This window comes from Hibiscus syriacus, unplaced genomic scaffold, assembly GCF_006381635.1.
Source record: "Hibiscus syriacus cultivar Baekdansim isolate YM2019G1 unplaced genomic scaffold, ASM638163v2 tig00111193_pilon, whole genome shotgun sequence".
Lineage (NCBI taxonomy): Eukaryota > Viridiplantae > Streptophyta > Magnoliopsida > Malvales > Malvaceae > Hibiscus > Hibiscus syriacus.
In genome coordinates, this window is record NW_024063012.1 from 233,038 (window position 1) to 254,412 (window position 21,375).

At 32.1% G+C, this 21,375-nt stretch overlaps 2 protein-coding genes and 1 long non-coding RNA gene across 3 annotated transcripts; 1 reads left to right on the forward strand and 2 right to left on the reverse strand.

Annotated features, from left to right (window-relative positions):
- The first annotated feature begins 907 nt into the window (after positions 1–907).
- LOC120155517 lies at positions 908–20,570 on the forward strand. The gene is made up of 3 exons (XR_005518976.1): positions 908–921; positions 9,366–9,370; positions 20,430–20,570. It is a non-coding gene; the product is annotated as an uncharacterized LOC120155517 (long non-coding RNA).
- On the reverse strand, positions 8,238–14,048 carry LOC120155515 (ERAD-associated E3 ubiquitin-protein ligase HRD1B-like). The gene is made up of 8 exons (XM_039167055.1): positions 13,885–14,048; positions 12,638–13,180; positions 12,033–12,209; positions 11,009–11,158; positions 10,708–10,916; positions 9,900–10,050; positions 9,010–9,286; positions 8,238–8,571 (listed from the first exon to the last, which is right to left on the reverse strand). The coding sequence occupies exons 2-8, from the start codon at positions 13,168–13,170 to the stop codon at positions 8,446–8,448; spliced, it is 1,623 nt and encodes a 540-aa protein (XP_039022986.1). The 5' UTR covers positions 13,171–13,180; positions 13,885–14,048; the 3' UTR covers positions 8,238–8,445.
- Positions 18,672–20,611, reverse strand: LOC120155516 (calmodulin-7). Its single transcript, XM_039167056.1, has 2 exons — positions 20,462–20,611; positions 18,672–19,283 (listed from the first exon to the last, which is right to left on the reverse strand). Exons 1-2 carry the CDS (start codon positions 20,535–20,537, stop codon positions 18,910–18,912), a joined length of 450 nt encoding a protein of 149 aa, XP_039022987.1. The 5' UTR covers positions 20,538–20,611; the 3' UTR covers positions 18,672–18,909.
- Positions 20,612–21,375: the final 764 nt, after the last annotated feature.

Consider the following 21,375-nt stretch of genomic DNA (forward strand, 5'->3'; position numbering starts at 1 on the left):
GTTTGACGACAGGAAGTACACAGTTTCTACCTCTCACCGATAGAGATAGAGGTGCAATAGGCTTGTGGTTTCGGCATTTTATGGCTAGAGCGATATATGCGAGACGCTGCCTACTTGCATCCGCGTTATGAAAGTGTCCATAAACAATTTGTAAGTCAAATGCAAGTGTTGTTAAGTACCTAGAATTCAATAATAATTTGCTGTTTGTTGGTTTTAGATGTGTAGAAAGTGTTGTTTGAGCAAATGTTTGGTTTCTGCAGGTTAATCCTGAAGTGAGCTGCGTGAAATTGATGTATGGGTGCTTAAACAACTGTCTGGGGTACACTTTTTTTATTGTTTAATTGATTCTTAAAAGTCTGATTTGTTTAATTGATGAGGAAAATAAGAATTATTAGCATTTTTTGCTTGTTTAATTGATTTGTAAAAGTTGATTTCCTTAATTGATGTGTAAATAATTCTTATTTGTGCTTGTTTAATTGATTGAAATGTAAAAGTTGATTTGTTGATTTCGATCTGCATCATATTGAAGGCAAAAGACCTGTTGAAGGTACACTTTCGCAACGCTAAACTCAAAATCGCAATGCGAAAGTCAAAATCGCAATGCGAAAGCCAAAATCACAACGTGAAAGTCAATTCGCGTTGCGATAGTCTAATATGCTTTGCAATTTTCTCGTTGCGATAGTCAACTTCCCATTGCGATAATCAAATTCACGTTGCGATAGTCAAATTCACGTTGCGATAGTCAAATTCGCGTTGCGATAGTCAAATTCGCGTTGCGATAGTCAAATTCGCGTTGCGATATTCAAATGAATGTGTAATAAGTGATAACAACTGAACAGATCATAGCAATGTTCAAAATCAAGTTACTAATGCATGCCTAACTGAAAATGTTAAAAGTTTACACATAAAATACACATAATAGTCAAATTCGCGTTGCGATATTCAAATGAATATGTAATAAGTGATAACAACTGAACAGATCATAGCAATGTTCAAACTCAAGTTACTAATACATGCCTAACTGAAAATGTTAAAAGTTTACACATAAAATACACATAATACAACGTTTGCATTTAAAAATCACCTAAGTTAATAGTCCCAAAAGGTGAAGCCGGTTGTGATTGGGATTTTGATTTTGATTGCAATTTTGATTGCCTTTTTCTTGACACCATATGAGCTTTGGATTTTGATGAGGATCCATATTTTGGTAGAGGAAAAGATGATTGTGATGGCACTGGTGATCCACATGTCAACCTTGTATGACCACTTTCCTTGCACCGACTACATGTCGATCTCTTCTTCTCTTCACCCTTAGACTAAGGGTGTGCAAAAAACCCCGATCCGACCGATCTAATCCGCTGATCCGTTGATCCGATCCAAAAATTCAGATATCCGATCCGTTTTTCAATTTTCGGATAGTTCGGATCGGGTATCCGAACTTTTTTTCGGATTTTCGGATCGGATACGGATCGATCAAAATCCAATTTCGGATTATCCGAAAATCCGAAAAAATTTGGGCTATATTATTAGCCCAGAGTTGTTTGGGCTATACTATTAGCTCGAAAAATCATGTTTTGAAGAGAGGGCTTTAGCTAATTCAGGTATATCAATGGTTTCAAGTGCTTTTCCACAATTCATCCCCAGAAGCAGCTGACTTCCTGAAAATAAATCATATATTCAACACAATATTCCAAATATTGTTACTTTCATCTACAATAAGATGACTAGATTTTGATTTTTAATAAGGTCAGTAGACAAAATGTTTTCAAATTTTAAGGACCAATAAAAAGATCATTTGGGTGGCAAAACCATAGTAACAAAATAGTCAGACTTGACAATTCGAATTGTGATTTCCTGATGCTAAACATATATTTGATCCAATCAAACCCACAATTCATCGTCTTTCATAATTAAATCTACTTTTCAATAACAACATTCTGGAAAAAAAACCAAATTAGGTCAAGAAAGTCAAGACAAATAAATTAAAACCCATAAACGAAGAGAAGAAAAGATTGAGAAAGAAAGAAACCTGGTAGAGTTGAGGGTTGAGATTTTCGCTCAAGAGGTGTTGAAGTGAATTATACCCACAAATGGATCCTCTTTGCTTCTCTTCTGCGCTTCCATTTTCTTCACTTTTCTCTATCTCTAATTGATTATTCAAACACAAATCAGGGGAATAAGGTTCAACCATTAAGTATTATTATATCAGCTAGGTTCACTGAGTGATTAAAGTCCTTGGTTTACTACGAATCATCAATTCCTGGTCGTTTGATCAAATGGAATCTGATGGTAATAAAACTATTTTTTTGCAAAAAAAAAATCGGATTTGGATCCAGATATTTGGATATCCGAATTTTCGGATATCCGATTTTTTCGGTTCGGATACGGATCATTACTTTAGGTATCTGAAATTTTCGGATATCAGAAAATTTAGATCGGATAATATCTGATATCCGATAATGCACACCCCTACCTTAGACGGTATACGATCGTGACTTTTTGGTCGGCCAGGTAGCCTTTTGTCCATGGCTGGTGGCAAAACTGTTTGTAAGTCATTTGGTATGTCCCACTCAGAAGGATGTGGAATAGGGTAGATAATCTCGGTATAAGTCTTTCGATATACTTCTGTAGTGTAGCAATCTATAGCGTATGCGCTTGAATCATCTTGGTTTAGATGAAGAGCAACTTTTATAACATGGCCACACAGATAACCAGATGTTTGCCATTTCATACAACTACATGTCTTTGCATTTAGATCGACAAGCCCATTTAAGTTATTATCCAGTACTTCAAACAAAGTGTTTGAACATGGTTTAACTCTCCATGACGTTGACTTCATAACACGTTTCATTATCTTTTTTTCAGTCCATGGTGTAACACGATGTTCCAATGTTCCTGTAAATTTAAATAAATAATACTTAGTAAAATATATGATAAGTTACGAATTTAAAGAAATAATACATGCATGGTTTCTTTTCTTGTAGTACCACTGTTTAATAAATGCTCGAAAAAACTCCATTAACATAGTAATGGGTAATTTCCGGGAATGACGAGCGTTGATTGATTCTGCACTATTAGACGTCATGAAACCATATCTTGCTCCAAGTTGATGTACTCTTGACCATCTTTCAAACCCGACATCTTCTAGTGTTTGAGCACACTAAGGCAAAACACGTCTTAAACAATTTATATGCTTATTAAAATCCACTTCCCGATAAGCTTTTACAGCCTTCCAATATGTCCATTTGTGATTTTTTATACCAACATACCTTGATTTTAGATTTCTATACAAATGAACACCACAAAGTCCATGAAAAGCATCTGGAAAACATCTTCTAACAGCGTTGTCAATTGAGTTTGCCCTATCAGATATGATTGTTAGATTGCTAATAGGACCTATGTAATCCCTAAGATGCCCCATAAACCATGTCCATGAATCAGAGGTTTCAGATTTGCCAACCCCATAAGTTATTGGCAGTATCCCATTGTTAGCATCCATGGCTACTGCTAATAAGTTTACTCAAAGCTATCGACCTTTTAAATGTGCTCCGTCAACTATAATAACTGGGCTCATGCAAGTAATAAACGAACGAATCTACAAAATCATATACACAAGAAATATAATCATTTAAATGTGAAATGCATGTAACTAACAAAAATGAGTCAACAAAATTTTATTGATTTACTAACCGCAACACCAATGGCGATAAACAGCAAATCAAAGCGTCCATCTCTATATGTTTTGATATGAGTTACCGACCCAGGATTTTTCAGCTTTAAATTGTGACAATAAGCCGGCAGTTGGGCAAACGATGCTTCTGGCGACCCCCTCAACAATTCCAATGCATAATATTTGGCTCTCCAAGCTTGAGAATATGAGATACTAATCTTGAACCGAGCATTCATGTCAGTCATAATTTCATGTCCCCGATATACCCTGTCATTCAAAAACATTAACTCAGCCAGAAAACCACCTAACACCTTTTTATTTGCCTATCTATGGTGAGGAAAAACTTGGGTTCTTGAACATGTATGTTTATCAATAAAAGTCCTAACTTGAAACATTTCACAATCTTTTATCCTCTTTGCAATCATACGCCACGTACAGTTTTTGTCAATCATACACCTTGTTTCGAAACGATCTTTGCTTGATTTGTTAACTTTTAATTGATAGCCATCTTCCACACATTTCATATACAAAGCTATCTTCAAGTCTTCCTTTGTATCAAAACAATCATCTTTCTTGATACGAATAATTTTTATGTAACAATCAACTGCTATCTTTACCAACTCTTCTTCCGGTATCTGAAGTAATTCTGGCATATTCCAGTTATACTCCCGTGGTATTTTTTTTGGGGACTTTTCTTCGGGGATTTCTTCTTCTTCTTTTTCTTCTTCAAGGTTATATGAATTACAAAATGGATGTTCAACATGTTCATTCACAGTTGTAACTTCCTCCTCATTATCATCAACAACATCTTCCTCGGCAGCAGCTGTTTCATCATCAAAATTCGGGTATTGACCAATATCAAAATCATTACACGCAGGGTCTATTTCTTCTTCTGAAACATCATCAAAATCCGATTATTGACCAAGATCAAAGTCCGGGTATTGACCAAGATCAAATTTCGAATACTGACTAGTACTCACAATTTTTTCTGTTGGCTCATCATCGTCTAACTGGTCAATACGAAAACCGGAATTTTGAGCTGAAAGTTGATTGGGATTTGGATTAGGGAAAGGTTGTGGGTTTTGAGATTGTGTTTGGTATTGGAAATGTGGTGAAACAAAATTTGCTTGGTGATGAAATTGTGGTGGAACCATTAAATTTTGAGCACCATAAACTGGGGTTGAAAAACTTAGTTGATTACTACCCGCTACTGACCCAACTTCACTACTTCTAGGTTCAACAACATACAATGTAACATCATCTTGCGAAACACTAATGTAAGCAATGAATCGTTTAACATCTTCATCGTCGGTTAATAAATAAACTTTACCTTTTCTCTGATAAGATAGCCTAAATCCACTTAAGGGCTCTAAATTCAATTTATTTACAACACGTAACATTAGAGTTTCATAAGTTAACTTTTTTAATGACAGTTTTAGTTGAAGATTCATGGGTAAAGGCATATATTGTAAAACACCATGAACATTCTCCCATGACCCTCCAAAACACAAATCTATCCAAACATGATCAACATTAGATGATTTCATTATTGTAGATTAATTTACTAAACAAACGAGCTGCGAAACTAAAACTTGTTGCTTGATGGGGAAGGATGTCGTTGGATATAGGAACGGATGTCGCCGGAGAGAGTGATAGATGAAGATGGAATGAGTTACGATTTAGGGATTTAGGTTATGAGTTGTTGCTGCTGCGTAGTTATATACCCAAAACATTTGTGTTGCGAAACTAAAACCTGTTGCGAATTTGAAATTCAGCGTTGCGACAGTCAGAATCGCGTTGCGATAGTCAGAATCAAGTTGCGATTATGTATTATCGAGTTGTGATTATGTATTATCGCGTTGCGATAGTCAGAATCGCGTTGCGATTTACATATTCGCATTGCGATAGTCAAAATCGCGTTGCGAATCTGGAAACTGATTTGCGATACTGGAGATCGCGTTGCGATTTAGAGATTGCATTGCGATTTTGTTGGTCATTTTGGCAAATCGAAAAAAAGTTGGTCAAAATCGTATATTATAAGGAATTTTCGGTCACTGATGTTATTTTCTCTAATAATAATAATAACAACAATTTTTCTTAGCCTGATGACGTAGTATTTAATTTCATAATAATGATTATAAAAAATAAAAATAAAATGAACTTTCATATTTAAAAAATTTTAACACACCAACGACCATTTGGTTTAAGGGGATGAGATACTAGATCCCTTAAGTAAGGTCAGATATTCGAATTCTAGCAATTGTGAATGGAGTAAATTGGGTTACAAGGGTCATCATTGCTTCTGCAGTATCTGATCCGGATTAGTCGATTAATAGAACTGATACTGATGTTTATACTAAAAAAATATTTAATACAAAAACAAGTGTCTAAATTATACCTAGAAATACAATTGGTACCTAAAAAATTATTCGCTAAAAATAGGTGTCTGTTATTATATTTTTTGATTTTTAATAATAAAAATGATATTTTTATTAAAAAAAAGCTTAATGTATTTATTCAAAATCTCAAAATAAAAAAACTCATTTTTATTGAAATTACAAAAAAAACTCTTAAAAACTAAAAATTCTCATTTCAACTCCATTACTGACTGCCGTCGGTTATCTCCGACCACCATCGTCATCATCGAACAATCACCCACTCGTCGTCGTCCATCCAATGATCAATCATCACCCTTACCGTCAACCAATCTCCTAGGTTTCTAAAATTTCAAATATCCAAATCCCTAATCATATACCCTAATTCCCAAATTATAAAATACATAATTTATAAATCAATGGTGAGTGATAATGGCTTACTTGAGGTCGATAACAGTGGCGGTGATAGGAGTGGTCAGCGATTGTGGGAGGTAGAAGGGGGAAAGAGGAAGAGAGAAAGGGATGGGTGGAAACGGTTGAGATTTTTTTGAAAAAAGGTTTTATTTTAAATAATATATTTATTTTAAAATTTATATGCGTGACACGTATCAGATAATAGTCAAATTTAACAGTCGTTACGGTCATGACACCTAAAAGTGTAATATTAAAAATGATAGGAACTTATTTTTAACGAAAATTCTTTAGGCACCAAATCTTATTTCGAGGTATAGTTTAGAGAATTTTTTTATATTAAGTCTTTAAGAATTTCAAATTTAGAAAGATTTAATAAAAAAATAAGTGGCTAAACTATACATCGAAATATAATTTGGTGTCTAAAGATTTTTTCGTTAAAAATAAGTGTCTAATGTTTTCTCCATTATATTTTTAGGTGTCTATGATTATACTTTTTATTAAAAAAAACTTCCTCTCCCCTGCAAACGGTCAAAGGCCGACTATCACGACCGACCAAACTGAATGATCGACCACCACATCCAATTAAATGACCGATCATCACGATCGATCTAAGAATTTTTTAGGGATTCCAAATCCTAAAACAAAATATTTCATTTATACTATTTGTAGGTGTTCGATCGGTTGCGAAAGAATGAGAGTTTTGGTCGTAGGTGGTTGGTCGGTCACACACCATTGGGCACTTTGCCAATTGACACATTGGTTGCGGCCAACGATGACAAAGGGATTAAAATTCAGGTTTTAAAAGTTTTAGGTTTTTAAGATTTGAAGTTTTTTTAGTTTTTTTTTAATATTTTTTATTCTTTACTTTGAATAAAATTTTCAAAGTTATTAAAACGTGATATGTGTCGCTTAACATAAATTTTTAACGACAGTTAATGCCCGAATACCTAAAGGTGTAATGTTAGAAATATTTTAAACTTATTTTTAACCAAAAATTCTTTATGCACGTGCTTTTAAAATTTGAAACTCTAAATATAAGTCTTGATAAAATATTTAGTAAATGATTAATATATAATAATAATTAAAAATGTTGTGTCAACATATTCATAATATTATGTAAACAATGAATAGCATATTAGAGGCAATGAGATGGAATTGATGTACCTGGTAAGAAGCGGAGGAGATACGTGTGAATTTTTGAAATTTTATATTAAAATTTTAGGTGATTTAAAATTAGATTATTAATAAAAAATAATTAAACTATACAATAAATTACGATTTTTAAGAATATAATCGTTTTCAACACTCACTCAATAATCATCGAAGGAGCAGCAAATCAAAGCCTCCTTTTGCTGCCAGTTTACAGAAATTGCCTGCAAAGCAAAACTCTATACTTTGTTTGCCAAGTTAACTAAAAAGGGTAGAGAATAAACTCTACTAATAATTTGTTCTTATGAACTCAGACCCTCGAAATTGTTGGGAATGGAATAATATATTCAATTTTATTTTATTTTTAATTGAGGAAGGCAGAGATCAAACCCTAGACAAAGAAGATGCTAATGCCACTTAGTATTAAAATGGTGGAACCGGCTGCTTTTTTACACCATTTTCCCTTCGTTATCAATTTTTTATCATTCCGATATGATTATAAGGTAGTATTTGTGTCCGATTTCAAAAGTTGACTAATCTCACACAGACATATAGACAAAGCTGCTAGAACTCGGGTCACATAAGATTTCCTTTACCTCTAAGAAGGCTCCTTGGGTTCTGAACATCTATTTTTTCAGATCTAAAAGTCCCTTCTTTTACAATCATTTGATAAATGATAATGGTCGTCTTAAAATGATTATCCAATGTCGAAAGGAAGGTTATGTAGGTATGAATAAAGAGAAAGATTAGAAAAGGAAAGAGGTAACTTGGCGCTTTTAAGATCACTACTACACTAATTCAAATAAGCTGGAGTTGTGCAAGAACTATGTACCCTCTTCACTCTTCGGAAGAAGATGCAACGGCCTTTCCTTTACAGCCTGATGAAGCTACGAGACCGACGTCCGAGCTTTCCTCAGTTTTTGGCTTTTGCATCTGTAGTATTTGGAGCTGATGTTGCAGCACCTATTCAGGAAGAAGAAAAAAAATGTTGAACAACAAAAGGCGATAAATTCGAATAGTGCAAGTCGATTCAGAATTTTTAGTTTTAATGTTAAAGTAGTTTGACTAGAAAAGAAGACGCTTAATGCAACGGAAAGAAACAATTGAAAAAATGGAACCTCTCAATCCTACTAAAACTAGGCGGTGGTTATTCACAAACTAGACATGGATATATCAAAATGTCATGTTGAGTTGCATTCCATGTAAGCCATGCACTCCGAGTCTCTCACCTTTATCCCAAAATTTTATGGACATACATGGTTTACTGAAGTCCCGAGCTAGAAAAATACGTGTATATTCGTTGGCAGGGCACAAGAAATAAGACGATGTTTTCTAAAATGGTTACACACACAATTTTATAGAGAAAGCAAGAATAGTACTAGTATATTACAAAAATAATACCTCAATCTGCTGTTGGATAATCTTCTTCTGAGCCACCAACTGGGAATCTGAAATATTTTGATTACTCCCCGACTCTTCTCCTGAGTTTCCACTGGCACCAGGTAACTGGATAGGAAAAAAACCACAGTGCGGGAACTGCGGAAAGGGTAAGTTTGCCTGTCCACCAGGAATGGCAAACTGTTGTTGTCCAATGGATGTGCTTTCCCCACTAGATTCTGACTTCATGGAATCAGCCAATGGAGAAGAAGCCCAGGGAAGTACAGCGTTCCCTGGAGACCTGTATGTACCATGCACAAAATTGGAACACATATCACCAGTTGGTATTAGAAAACCAGTGCAGTTGCACTTAAAGCCAGACAATGTAAACAAATGTGCATCAATATAAGAATTAGATAGCATGGCAGATTTTGGAAACAAATGGAAAAAGAAAAGAAAGCAGAGCAGATGAGGGTGTACCGACCTTGAAGGTCTAGAGAGGCCCATAAACCAATGAACCACTTTAAAGCTTCTAAAACATAGCACTCAAATTCAAAATGTTCTGTAATCTGCTGCATGTGTTTAATGTGCTCCCTTTCTCTTGGCAATAGACAATTCACTTCTCAACTCATGTAAAAGGTCTCAATGCAAATGATTACCCTCTTTTATTTATATTTATGTAACTACAGGAGAAAAGTGTTGCCACTTCAATAATGATCACACACACACCTCTTCTCTGGTACTCGGTTTTAAAGAAATTCTTTGAAATTGCAATAATTGATAATTAACGCAAAGTAATTGGCACATGATAAAAAATCACATGGAAAAAGAGGAGAGACTATAAAGCTCGCAAATTAAGGAAACTGCAAATGCCATTGACAGATATGAAAAAGTACAAGCATAAAACTACTTACCAAACCATAGTGTTTGCACAGGGATAAACATAGGATTTTTCATATATTGACGCAGCAGCAGCAGCAGCCTGAAGTCTGGCCTGATGGCGGGTCAAATTATCAGTGGCCGCGTCAACACCAGTACTTTGTGTAGCAGAACTTGTGCTGGACCCTGTTCCACTTTAAACAATTAGCCCCCTTTTCAGACCATGAAGTCAGTTTCATTAGCTGCAAAAATGTTAGAGAAGAAATACCACAACCAAAGTAATACTTAATCTCCACATCCAAAATTCTTTGCAAGCCAAAATCACCTTACAAGCTTTTATGTGATATAAATCGTATATGTGGCATGTAGTAACTGGGATAGGGAACAGGTTATCCCGAAAAAGTTTGGGATAAAACAGAGAAACGTATTCAAGATAGGACTGGGGCGGGAAAGCCTTCATTTTACTCAAGTAATACAACACACTAAGAGTGAATGGGTAACACCTGTGCACATTCTGCATTTTCACACATTATTTCAGGAGGAACATACCTAAGCTAGCTTAGATGCAGTTCAACAAAGCATAAGTCATAGAAACTAAAATAACTGAATTTCAAACTAATAAGAGATGAAAATTTTTGAAGGCCTCAAAGTTAGCTTTATCGACACCTAGAAGAAACAAACTTTCAGAAAGTAGGGCAATTTATTCATGCATGATATTAATCCTCAAAACCAAATAGCAGAACCATTGGCATACACAAGTATAAATTTGTCAAGAACATAACAATGCTCAAAGAAAGAGTTCATCTTATCATAGATGATGTTAGTCTTTTACAATGAGATTACCTTGTTGACGAGCATCTGACCGAGCTCCATGTTGTCCTTCAGATGAACTTGTTCCGTTTTCGGACGGTACAACCAGTGCTCTGCAGGTAGGACAGGTCTGCTGCCTCTCCAGCCATGATCGAAGGCAGTGTACATGGAAAAGATGCCCACAGATTAACTTCTTTGCTGAGGTCATCTCTTCACGACATATAATACAGGTTGCATCACTTCTGTTCATACAAATCAGTAAGCACATGAATTGAAAATCACATTGCAACTGAAAGATTCTATTTTTAAGAAATCATGAAACAAACTGACTCACGCAGTGAGTTCTTCAGGTGTTGCATCTGGGAATCTATCATTCATGTTTGAGGTGATCTTTCTATAGCGCAAGTAATCACCAACCCGAATTTTAAAATTTCTGAATGTCTCATAAAGCTCCCGTATTAAGTGCAGAGGTACACCATAATTCCTGCAGAAATCAATCAATATTAACAGCCATACTATGAATTAATCTATGAGAAATAATTAAAGAGATCTGATACTTTGGTGAAGACAAAAGGATCCCTCTTTTAAGTTTTGTCCCTCTTTTTTATTACATTTATCCTTCTATGCCCATTCTCAATACCAGTTCAGTCTTGGTTCTCACGACAACCACATTAGACATGGTAGGATCAGAAACTGTTTTTTGTGTCATGACAGCCAAATGTAATTGAAGCCAAACAAGTTTTGGTACTACCCCATTCATGTATCAGAAAATTCATGATGGAAGGCAGAACAAATACCTGGATATATTTATGCCAAATGGAAATAGCCCAATTGCTTATATTCTACCAGATATAGCCTATAACACTTCGCCTATACAATGTCGAATATCAAATCTAAAGCAATTCTGGAAGCCATGTAAAATCTAATGGGATGAAGATGGTCATAGGATAGCTCTGTTTGTCCATCGCACAGAAGCAAGTTTAGAATCAGTAAAAACTATCTCAAAAAATGTAATTCGCTATCAAGATTTTAGCCTAGTTTGTTGTGAAATCAGCCCAACTCATCTCTATATATAGACAAGCCACATGTCTAATGCTACCTTCCAACTTCAAAACCTAACTATAAGATCAAGATAACTGAAGCAGATGTAAAGCATGATAACACCTAAAACAAAGTGTTGCATACTATCAAAAAGTAAAAAAGCAGCACTGCTTATAAAATGGCTTTAACATGCATTTAGACTTCACTCCAAGTAAGCCAAAACATTTTAGAGATAATCCAGCAGTCAAAAATTAAGCACAAGAATAATATAACGTATATGTTATCACACAGAAAGTATAAATAAATAGCTTCCTTACATGAAAATCACAAGAAAGAAGCACAAATACATAGATAAGTGAAGCAAGTCTCGGACGAGCTCCAAGTAGAAGGTATATACAGCCTTCTTCTCCCATTGTCCTTCCATAAGCATGTCACTTACATAGAAAACATATTTTACAAAGGTAGTCACTGTTGTCGTGGCCAATATCATATACCTACAACCCAAAAAAGAAAATATGAATCCGGGGGAAAAAACAGACAACTAGAAAATATGATGATGAACACATATCACTTGAAAGAAACAAGGGGATAGGGTAAAGATGATCAAATATTTATGTAAATTGGAGCAAAACAAGAATAGCTCGATTTTTAACAAGCCTTTTTTCTTCCAGCAACCTGACTAATTCAATTTGTAGTGGACTTTTCCACTGTCAACTTCATTTATCATTTAACTTCCAACATAAATGACATATTTAAAGTATGACTTCAAGCCATGAGCTCATTGCATCCAATCCATTTAATAATCTAAAACACAAAATCATTTTGAATGATGAACCATAACGCATGACAAGCACTAATGAATTTAGAAAAATTTAACTGATAATCACTAAAAAGAAGAAAAGTTCTTAAATTAAAAACTTACTCAAAACCAAAGAAGATAGAAACTGAAGCTTGTCGAGTTTGGATCAGAAATTTGATAGAACTGTATAAAAACAGAGAATCGAGAAGAAGAAGAAAACCCAGAAAAGAAACTATTCGAACATGAGCTAACTTCGGAACGGAAGGAGTTGTTTCAATGTACTCGACTCTCTTCTGTGCCAACCAGTGCAAAGCCTTGATTAACAATAAAGCCGTAACCATTGCAAGAAATGAAACTGAGAATTCCTGCCGAAAGATGGTGGTTGCGAAAAGGATCTCCATGACCTCTCTCCATGACTGCTCGTTCAACCTCTCAACCTCAGCTTCACGAAGAGACCCAAGGAATACTCGTTTGGTTAATTGCCACAAGACACACATAACTGCAAGGCCCATGTTGAGAAGCAACACCAAGCTGATCTTAGAGGTTGATAAATAAACCATAGCAGGATAAAACTGGCCTCTGCTGTTGAATGCATGATATATAACTGCTAGAGTCGATACAAAACTGAGACCGGCATATGTTCGCAGCCTCATCATTTTGCTCTACCTGATCACCACACAACAATATTCAATAAAGGAAAATCAATAAACTATATCTAATTGAGTATTCTTACTCTTTTATAGAGTTTAATTCTTATGAAATAAGCATAAGCACCGAGAACAAATGAAATTATAAAAAGAAAAGCAAAATTACCATAAAAATTATATACTCTAACCAGTGGAACTCTACTAATTCTATCACAGTATCAGTCTCAATGAATAATCCATTTTCTAATCAAAACAAAAGTACAAAACAGAAAGGGGGAAAAGTCAACTATTTTCCATGAAAATTCCTTCCTTCAGAAATCAAACAAATCCAATCTAGGAACTTTCAAAATCAATAATTTCTATTTAATAAGAGATAAAAAGAAAGCAAAACATCTAATTTGTGATAAAAATAAAAATGAAAGGTATACACGCACTGAGATCAAGTGAAGCTGTTACAAAAAAAAAAGAGTAAAACTATCATAAAAAAAAGTATATACTCTGATCCAAATAATTAGAACTTCACTCATTCAGACATAACATCATGCTGAAAAAATAATTCCTATTTCAATCACAAAACAAAGGAAAGGAAATTCAAATTATTTCCCCCGAAACTCCTTTCTCTCCAACCATTCCAAACAATCAAATAGGAACTTCCGAAACCGATACTTTTTATTTAATAACAGGCATACGAAGAAAAATAAGAAAAAGAAGAAGAATCAGTACCGAGTCGAGAGAAACTAGGCGATGGAAAAGGAAAACAACAATGAGAAAAGAAGAGAAACCCGATTCGGTCCTCTTTCTCGAGGAGGAGATATTTAACTATGAATTAGTAATCAATTTTATCAGAGCTTCAACCAAATTTGAGACTTTTCTGTTTGTTTAACGGATTTATCCCATCTTTTGTAACTTTTTGTATTTTTCATTCATTTTTTAGCTCATTCCTTTGACGCAATGCTTGTGATCTTAACCAATCAGGATAACCCACGTAGACCGTGCTGGGCCGTTCCTTGTCCATATGGTATCAAAATTTAAAGTTGAGACTTGAGTCAACACCTTCCTCAGTTATTTATCTACTGTTAATTATTTATAAACTGTGGTAATTTTTTAATTTAATAATTAAGGTAAAAAAACTAAGCTTTTCTTTTTATTACCGAAAAATAGTTTTTAATTATTTTTAAAATTCATCTATTTTTAAATTCAATCACAATTTTTAAAAATACTTTTAATTTTAATATTTTTATTAAAATGATAATAAATATATCTTAACATTTATATATATTTAACTTAAATTAAAAATATGATTTAACTCGTATTATTTTCTCTGTAGGAGTTACTTTTTTTGGTCGATTATCACAAGGTTTTACCTTTCAGGCATTGGTTGTCGCTTTTCATGGCTCTCCCTGTCATTTTTTCTTTTTCTCAAAGTTTTCAGTCATACTATCAGTTCATTGGTTCAACCGTCAGTCTGACCGATCGAAAGAATCGGATGACGTCATAATTATTTAAAAAATTAAATAAAAATACCAAAAATATTTAATAAAAAATAATTTTTTATATCAAAATTCATATTCAAAGCAAGTCATAACATATATAAGTTAAAAACCATAAAATCAAGTGAAACAAAATGATTTAAATTAACTACAACATAATATTTAAGGTAAAACATATTAAATAATAAATATAATTATATAATTATAATTAAAAAATAATTTGGGGCTAAAAAAATCATAACAAAATGATATTGTTTGGTTTAATTTTTTTTAAAAAACAATCTCACATGGCTAAGAAACATAAAAGATCATCCCAACTAACTTCTATAAATAATAGAGGTAATTTGGCATTTAAAATCATGGAGTCTTTTGGTGATCATTGAGTGAACTATTCTTTCACTTCAATCAAGCTCGAATTTTATGCTTCAATCGAGCTTCTAAATTTTTTTGAGTTCAAGCATTTTTGAGTTTAATTTTCAATATTATATTTTGAGTTCGAGTTAAACTTTATAATTTTTAGCTCGTGAGTTTGAGTCGAGTTGAGCTTACTTTTAAATTTTTCAAGTTCGAGTCGAGCTCAGCAATACTCGAGTTCGACTTGGCTCGTTTAACAAATGACGTTGTTTGGTTTAATTTAAAAAAACAAAAATCAAAATTGGCCCGATTTTTTTCGGTTTTCAGCCGGTCCGGTTTGAACGGTTCAGCGGTTTCGGTCAATTCACTAGTAGCGGTTCAATCGGTTTAGATTGAACCGGACTAGGCAACGGTTCCCGATTGAACCGGTTGAACCGACCGGTCATGTCCGGTTTTTAAAACAATGCTTTTTCTTTTACAGTTAATTATTATATAATTTTACTAGTTTTTAATTATATTTTGATATTTTTATAATATTTTTTCTCCTGATTTTTTTCTAGTAAAATGTATCATGGCTATTGGTGCTTTTAGACTTCCAGAGCATTTTTTTATTGGTCTTATTCTAGGTTTTTTGCCTCTATGGTTGGTGTTCGGGGACGTTTGAGTGATTCGTTTTTTAAAGGATATCATTGCTACCAGTGTTTTTAGACTCCCGATGCAGGTTTCTTCCACTGGTCTTCTTCTTGATATGTGATTCTTTGAGATTTCATGTTTGCTTGCTTTTTCAATGCCTAGTTCATTTGTTCGCTTGCATATGATATTATTTTGGTTCTTAGATATATATGTCAGACAAGATTGTGGTTAAATGATGATTCATTTTTTATTCGTTCACTTCGGATGTTCTTCAAGTTTTCCTCTTCTATTGGATGATGCTTTGGGACATTGAAGTGATCCATCTCTATATATTGTTGCCACAATTATCCATACTCTTACTCGCCAGACTGTTATTGGTCGATCACTGTTTTATTTTGCTTGTGATAGTTAATTAAATATAAAAAAACAAAATTCATCTAATTAAAATTTATCGACCATTCTTTTAATTAATATTAACCACTAAATCTAATATGTTAAAAACATATATTAAAAATATTGTAAAATTAGAGTTATTTTACACATTTTAATAATTTTTGTATGATTAATATTCTCACATTCTAATGGTTGAATTATCAAAATGTATAAATTAAATTAATTTTTTATTGTTATAAATGGATTTTCTTTTAATTATAAAATATTAATCTCAAAAAAATTAAAATGTGGAAAAAAATTAATGTTAACGTTAGATCATTAACGGAGAGTAGTATAATTATATTTAAAAGTTAAAGTTAATTTTAAAATTAACAAAATTAAAACGTTAGTAATATAAACGAATCCAAATTTAAAGGTGAATGGCATTTAAAATAGTTTATCCTTAATTTTACGCTAATATAAGCGCATATTTCTTCTAAATGTTTTATTAATTTTAAATCATATGTATGGAAATTATTTATTTGGGTAGCTTGAACCATCTTTTCTATGCACGAGTAAAAAGCGTGTTTATTTATTTGGGTAAATTCCATTTTGGTAACTGAATTTTATTATCTATCCTATTTCACTTATTGTATTTTTAATCTCTTTTAATTTACTCATTGAACTTTATAGATTGAATTTTTTTTGTTAATCCGCCATTAAATAGTTAACAACGTTATGACATGAACATGTTTTAATCAAAATAACGTGTATTTTACCCTATTTATTTTCATTTGTGATAATATGATAATTAGACTTTTTTATTATAATTGTATTTTCAAGTTTGATGCCGTGATAGCTTTAAAACTACTTTTTAAAGTGAATATATATATATATATATATATATATATATATATATATTAGTAAAACTTAGACAAATGTTGCATATTGTCATGAAATATTGATAGAACGAATATGTTCATTTGTATATTGTGAATAATCATATGATATTGTTATTGTTTTGAATACCATTAAGTTTGTACTCAACCCATGGCTTGTTTCTTATACTCCCTCTCTCTCTTAATTTATGTCATATATTTATTGTTTCCTTAAAAATTTAAAATTATTTTATATTTACTTTTTATATATTTTTTATTAAAAATGTCTTCGCCCCTTAAAATTATATAAGTTCATGTCCACCCCTAAAATTTTAAAAATTCTAATTCACCCCTTTAACATAAAATCTTACGTCCGTCCATGTCTATACTAATTATGTACATAATCTTACGAGATATATTTAATTAATAGAAATAATAAAATCATTCATAAAAAGTTATTGATAGATTGACTAATTTTTTTTATATGTGTAAAAGAATGTGACATATAAGGGTAAAAAAATATATAAATGTTGTTTGTTTATTTTTCTAATAGTATATTTTGAATGGGTCAATTTTTAAAGAGACATATTTAGTGGGACGAAAGAAGTATATTATTATTGTTTGAGTGGTTATGATCTAACTTGTGAATATCATCAAATTTATTGACTTTAATTATTAAAGAGAATGTTATTATCTCTAAAAATTCTAAATTCGAATTACTACGTCTGTAAAATATATGTACATTATCAATTTTTAAAAAAAATTATGAACAAATATTACCTTAAAATCACTGTTAGATTATTAAAAAAATTGTGAACGCCATTTGAAAAGTCTTCCCTTTTACAAGTGTGAATATCTTGAGGTTACATCAACTCAGCTTCTCAAATAAAAAAATTTCGACTTATGTTTATTAGATCCTTAATGACTCGTTTCATTTACGGAGCTAGGAATTTCATAATACAATGTCATAATTTTAAATTATTATATTTAAATAAAATCATATAATTAATGCATAACATTAAAATTCGATAAACTAATGTAAAATATAGCTAAACTAACATAAGACTATTACAAAGCTATTAAAATAATAATCAAAATAGAATATACATACATATTAGGGATGTTTATTTTTTTTTGTATCGAATTTATCGGTCGAACTGAATTAGTTCGATTAAAATGACTGGCCACTAAATCAGTTCGATCGTGGAACAATTATTTTTTAATATTTAACGGTTAATTTGATTTGAAATCAGTTAATTAACTGAATTAATCGAATTGTATATGATATATACTAAATATATATTTTAAACTCAAATATGTTAAGAATTAAGATCTAATTATTTTTTAATTGCACTAGATCCATTAAATTATCAAGATCTAATTAAATTTCAACCCAAAAAAAAAAAATCTCTATATTAAATTTAAATTAACCTAAATAAAAAATATATTAAAAATTTTGATTAATTCGGTCATTGATTGAATTATTCAAACTTTATTCAATTCGATTAATGATTAAAGAAAAAATCATTTAGTTCGATTAATAAAAACTTGATTCTTTCGGTGATTGAATTAATCGAATGAACACCCTTAATATATGAATTTGTACTACAAACTAGGCAGCGTTGTACGGTCAATTGGTAACACTTTTGAGAACTAAAATTATTTCGCCAAACTAATGCTCACAGTTAAAACCATCCAAAATTCAGTCAACCATAAAGCAAAAATACATTTTGAATCTTCCAGGTTGTTCCAGGTTCACGGCACCAAGATCTCGAATAAAAATAGCATAAAAATATTGACGCTAACACATCACTACTGAACAAAAAACAGAGCAAACAAGCAGAACAGTAAGGTCTGGTCCACAAAATAATGCAAACATGAAATAGAGAACCATCCAACAAAAGCTAATAGCATAACAAAAACATAGATGTCCTATTCATAAATAGAAATCTAAGCAAACTTATCTGCCCTGTTCCATCCACCCTTCCCCTTTCGATCCAGGTTATAGTTGGAGAGGCCCTTTACTTGGCCATCATCACTTTGACAAACTCCTCGTAGTTGATCTGTCCGTCACCATCAACATCTGCTTCACGGATCATCTCATCAACTTCCTCGTCCGTAAGCTTCTCACCAAGGTTGGTCATGACATGACGAAGCTCGGCAGCAGATATGAAACCATTCTGATCCTTGTCAAACACCCTGAATGCCTCTTTAAGCTCCTCCTCTGAGTCAGTATCTTTCATCTTCCTAGCCATCAGGTTAAGGAATTCAGGAAAATCAATGGTCCCGTTTCCATCTGCGTCAACTTCATTGATCATATCTTGGAGTTCCGCCTCAGTGGGGTTCTGCCCAAGTGATCGCATCACTGTCCCCAGCTCCTTGGTAGTAATGCAACCTGCAGCAATGATTGAAATAAATAAATACAACAAAATCGGACTATAATATTGGTTATCAAACAATCAACATGACTAAATACATTCAACAAAAATCAGCAAAGCATTATTGTAATACCTAAAAGAGAGAGAGTAAAGTCACAGGAGTCAATTTTAAAAGTTAGTTTATGAAATTCAAGCTTTCCTAATGCCATAAAAGTTCTCTCAAGATACATAGATAAACATACAAGAACTGGGGAGGATATTAAACATATCTCCTATGTGCTAAAAATAAAGAAAAGATGTATTCTGTGATCTGTCTAACTTGTGCTACAACAATCCAATACATAACAAGTTTGCTCATGGATCAGCTAATAAATACAGAACCTGTAGTTGCAGAATAATTTGTTGTTTGGGGTTACATATCACAAAATTAACTGATTGAGTCATCCATAGAAGGTCTTGAATTCTCATGACATGCCAGAGCCCATTCACGTTGTGATCCTAGAATCATAACTATCAAGCATATTTGGTACAAACATACAAGCTAATTTTAAGGATGAAACAACGTGTCAATGCTTTACCAGCAACAAGAAAGTAAACTAATAATGATCCTATATATCATTAAAAGTTGAAAAATGCAGGATCAAACAAAGAGGAACGCATCTAAAATCAAAGTGAAGGAAGCTTCACTGATCAGATTGAAAACTTAAACAAAGGAAATAAAATATTTAATTAAATAACAAAAAAATCAAATCAGCAAATCTCGAACATAAATTACGCAACAACACATCGCATAAAAAGACGTTCCATCCTGGATATGTTTGCATCGATAATATCTACCACTAACAAGTTGCAATAAATTCAATCAGAAGACCGAGAAAGGTCAACATAATGAAAATGAAAAAGAAACATAAAAATCAAGAGCCACAAATCAACATCAAGAAATGAAATAACAATAGACGATTAAGATCGATTGAAAAATTCATAAATCATAACCCTAGATCCATCACATGACTAAAATTACAAAAGAAAACGATCGCAAAATTAATAAATAATGCAAAAAATAAGCAGCAGAATCGGAAACGACACTTAGATCTACGAATTCGAGCTGAATCGAATGAAGAAAAATATTAAAACATTAATAATATTTAGAGCAAAAATTTAAGAAGAAAATAAAAGAGAAAATGAGAGGAAGGACCATCTCCGTCCTTGTCAAATAGGCTAAAGGCCTCCTTGAATTCAGAGATCTGATCGTCAGTGAGCTGATCGGCCATTTGCTTATTCTCTTGAGCTTTTTTTTCTTTTCTTATCGAAAGAATAATGACGAGAGGGTTGAAAATATAGAAGAAGATGCCAGAGCTATATATAGGCACAACTAGGAGATGTGTTTGTTTTCACTGTTTAAAGTATTCAAAATTTTTATGTTGTGTCGTTTAAATCATAAGTAGATATTAAGTTTCGTAAATCGTTTATTTTTTAAAAGATAAAAGTTCTTCTAACGTCTGCGTAGTACAGACGTGACTTTATGTCTGTAGACGTCTTCTAATATCTTTAAAGAATTATTTTTGTTATTATTTTTTTAAAAATTATAAAATGTCATTAAATTTAATGAATTATTACAAAATAGTCACTATAATATTATAATAAATTATAAAAGTTCGATAATATAATAATTATTTTATAGTATTTAAATAAATTTAATAATAATTTTATAATCTTTTAATAAATTTAATAAGTATTTTATAATTTTTTAAACTTTATTTACGAAAATGATCATTTATATATAACTCAAAGATATTTAATATATTTTATTTGAAAAAATATATTAAACTTAGTAAAAAATATTATACAAATAAACTTAGTAAACTTTTTTTTATATAAAAACTTAAAAAATTACAGGGACATACAATTATTAGCATTAAAAGACAAAATAAATGTTTTAATAAAAAATATTCACACTATTAAAAAATCTGATTCTTATCATTTAATTCTGATAAAGTACGAAAGTCCCTTTATATAGAATAAATAAATAAAAAACAAATACTATATTTTTTTCTAAATAGAAAAATACTAATTGATGTATATTATATAGAGTATATATTATATATATTT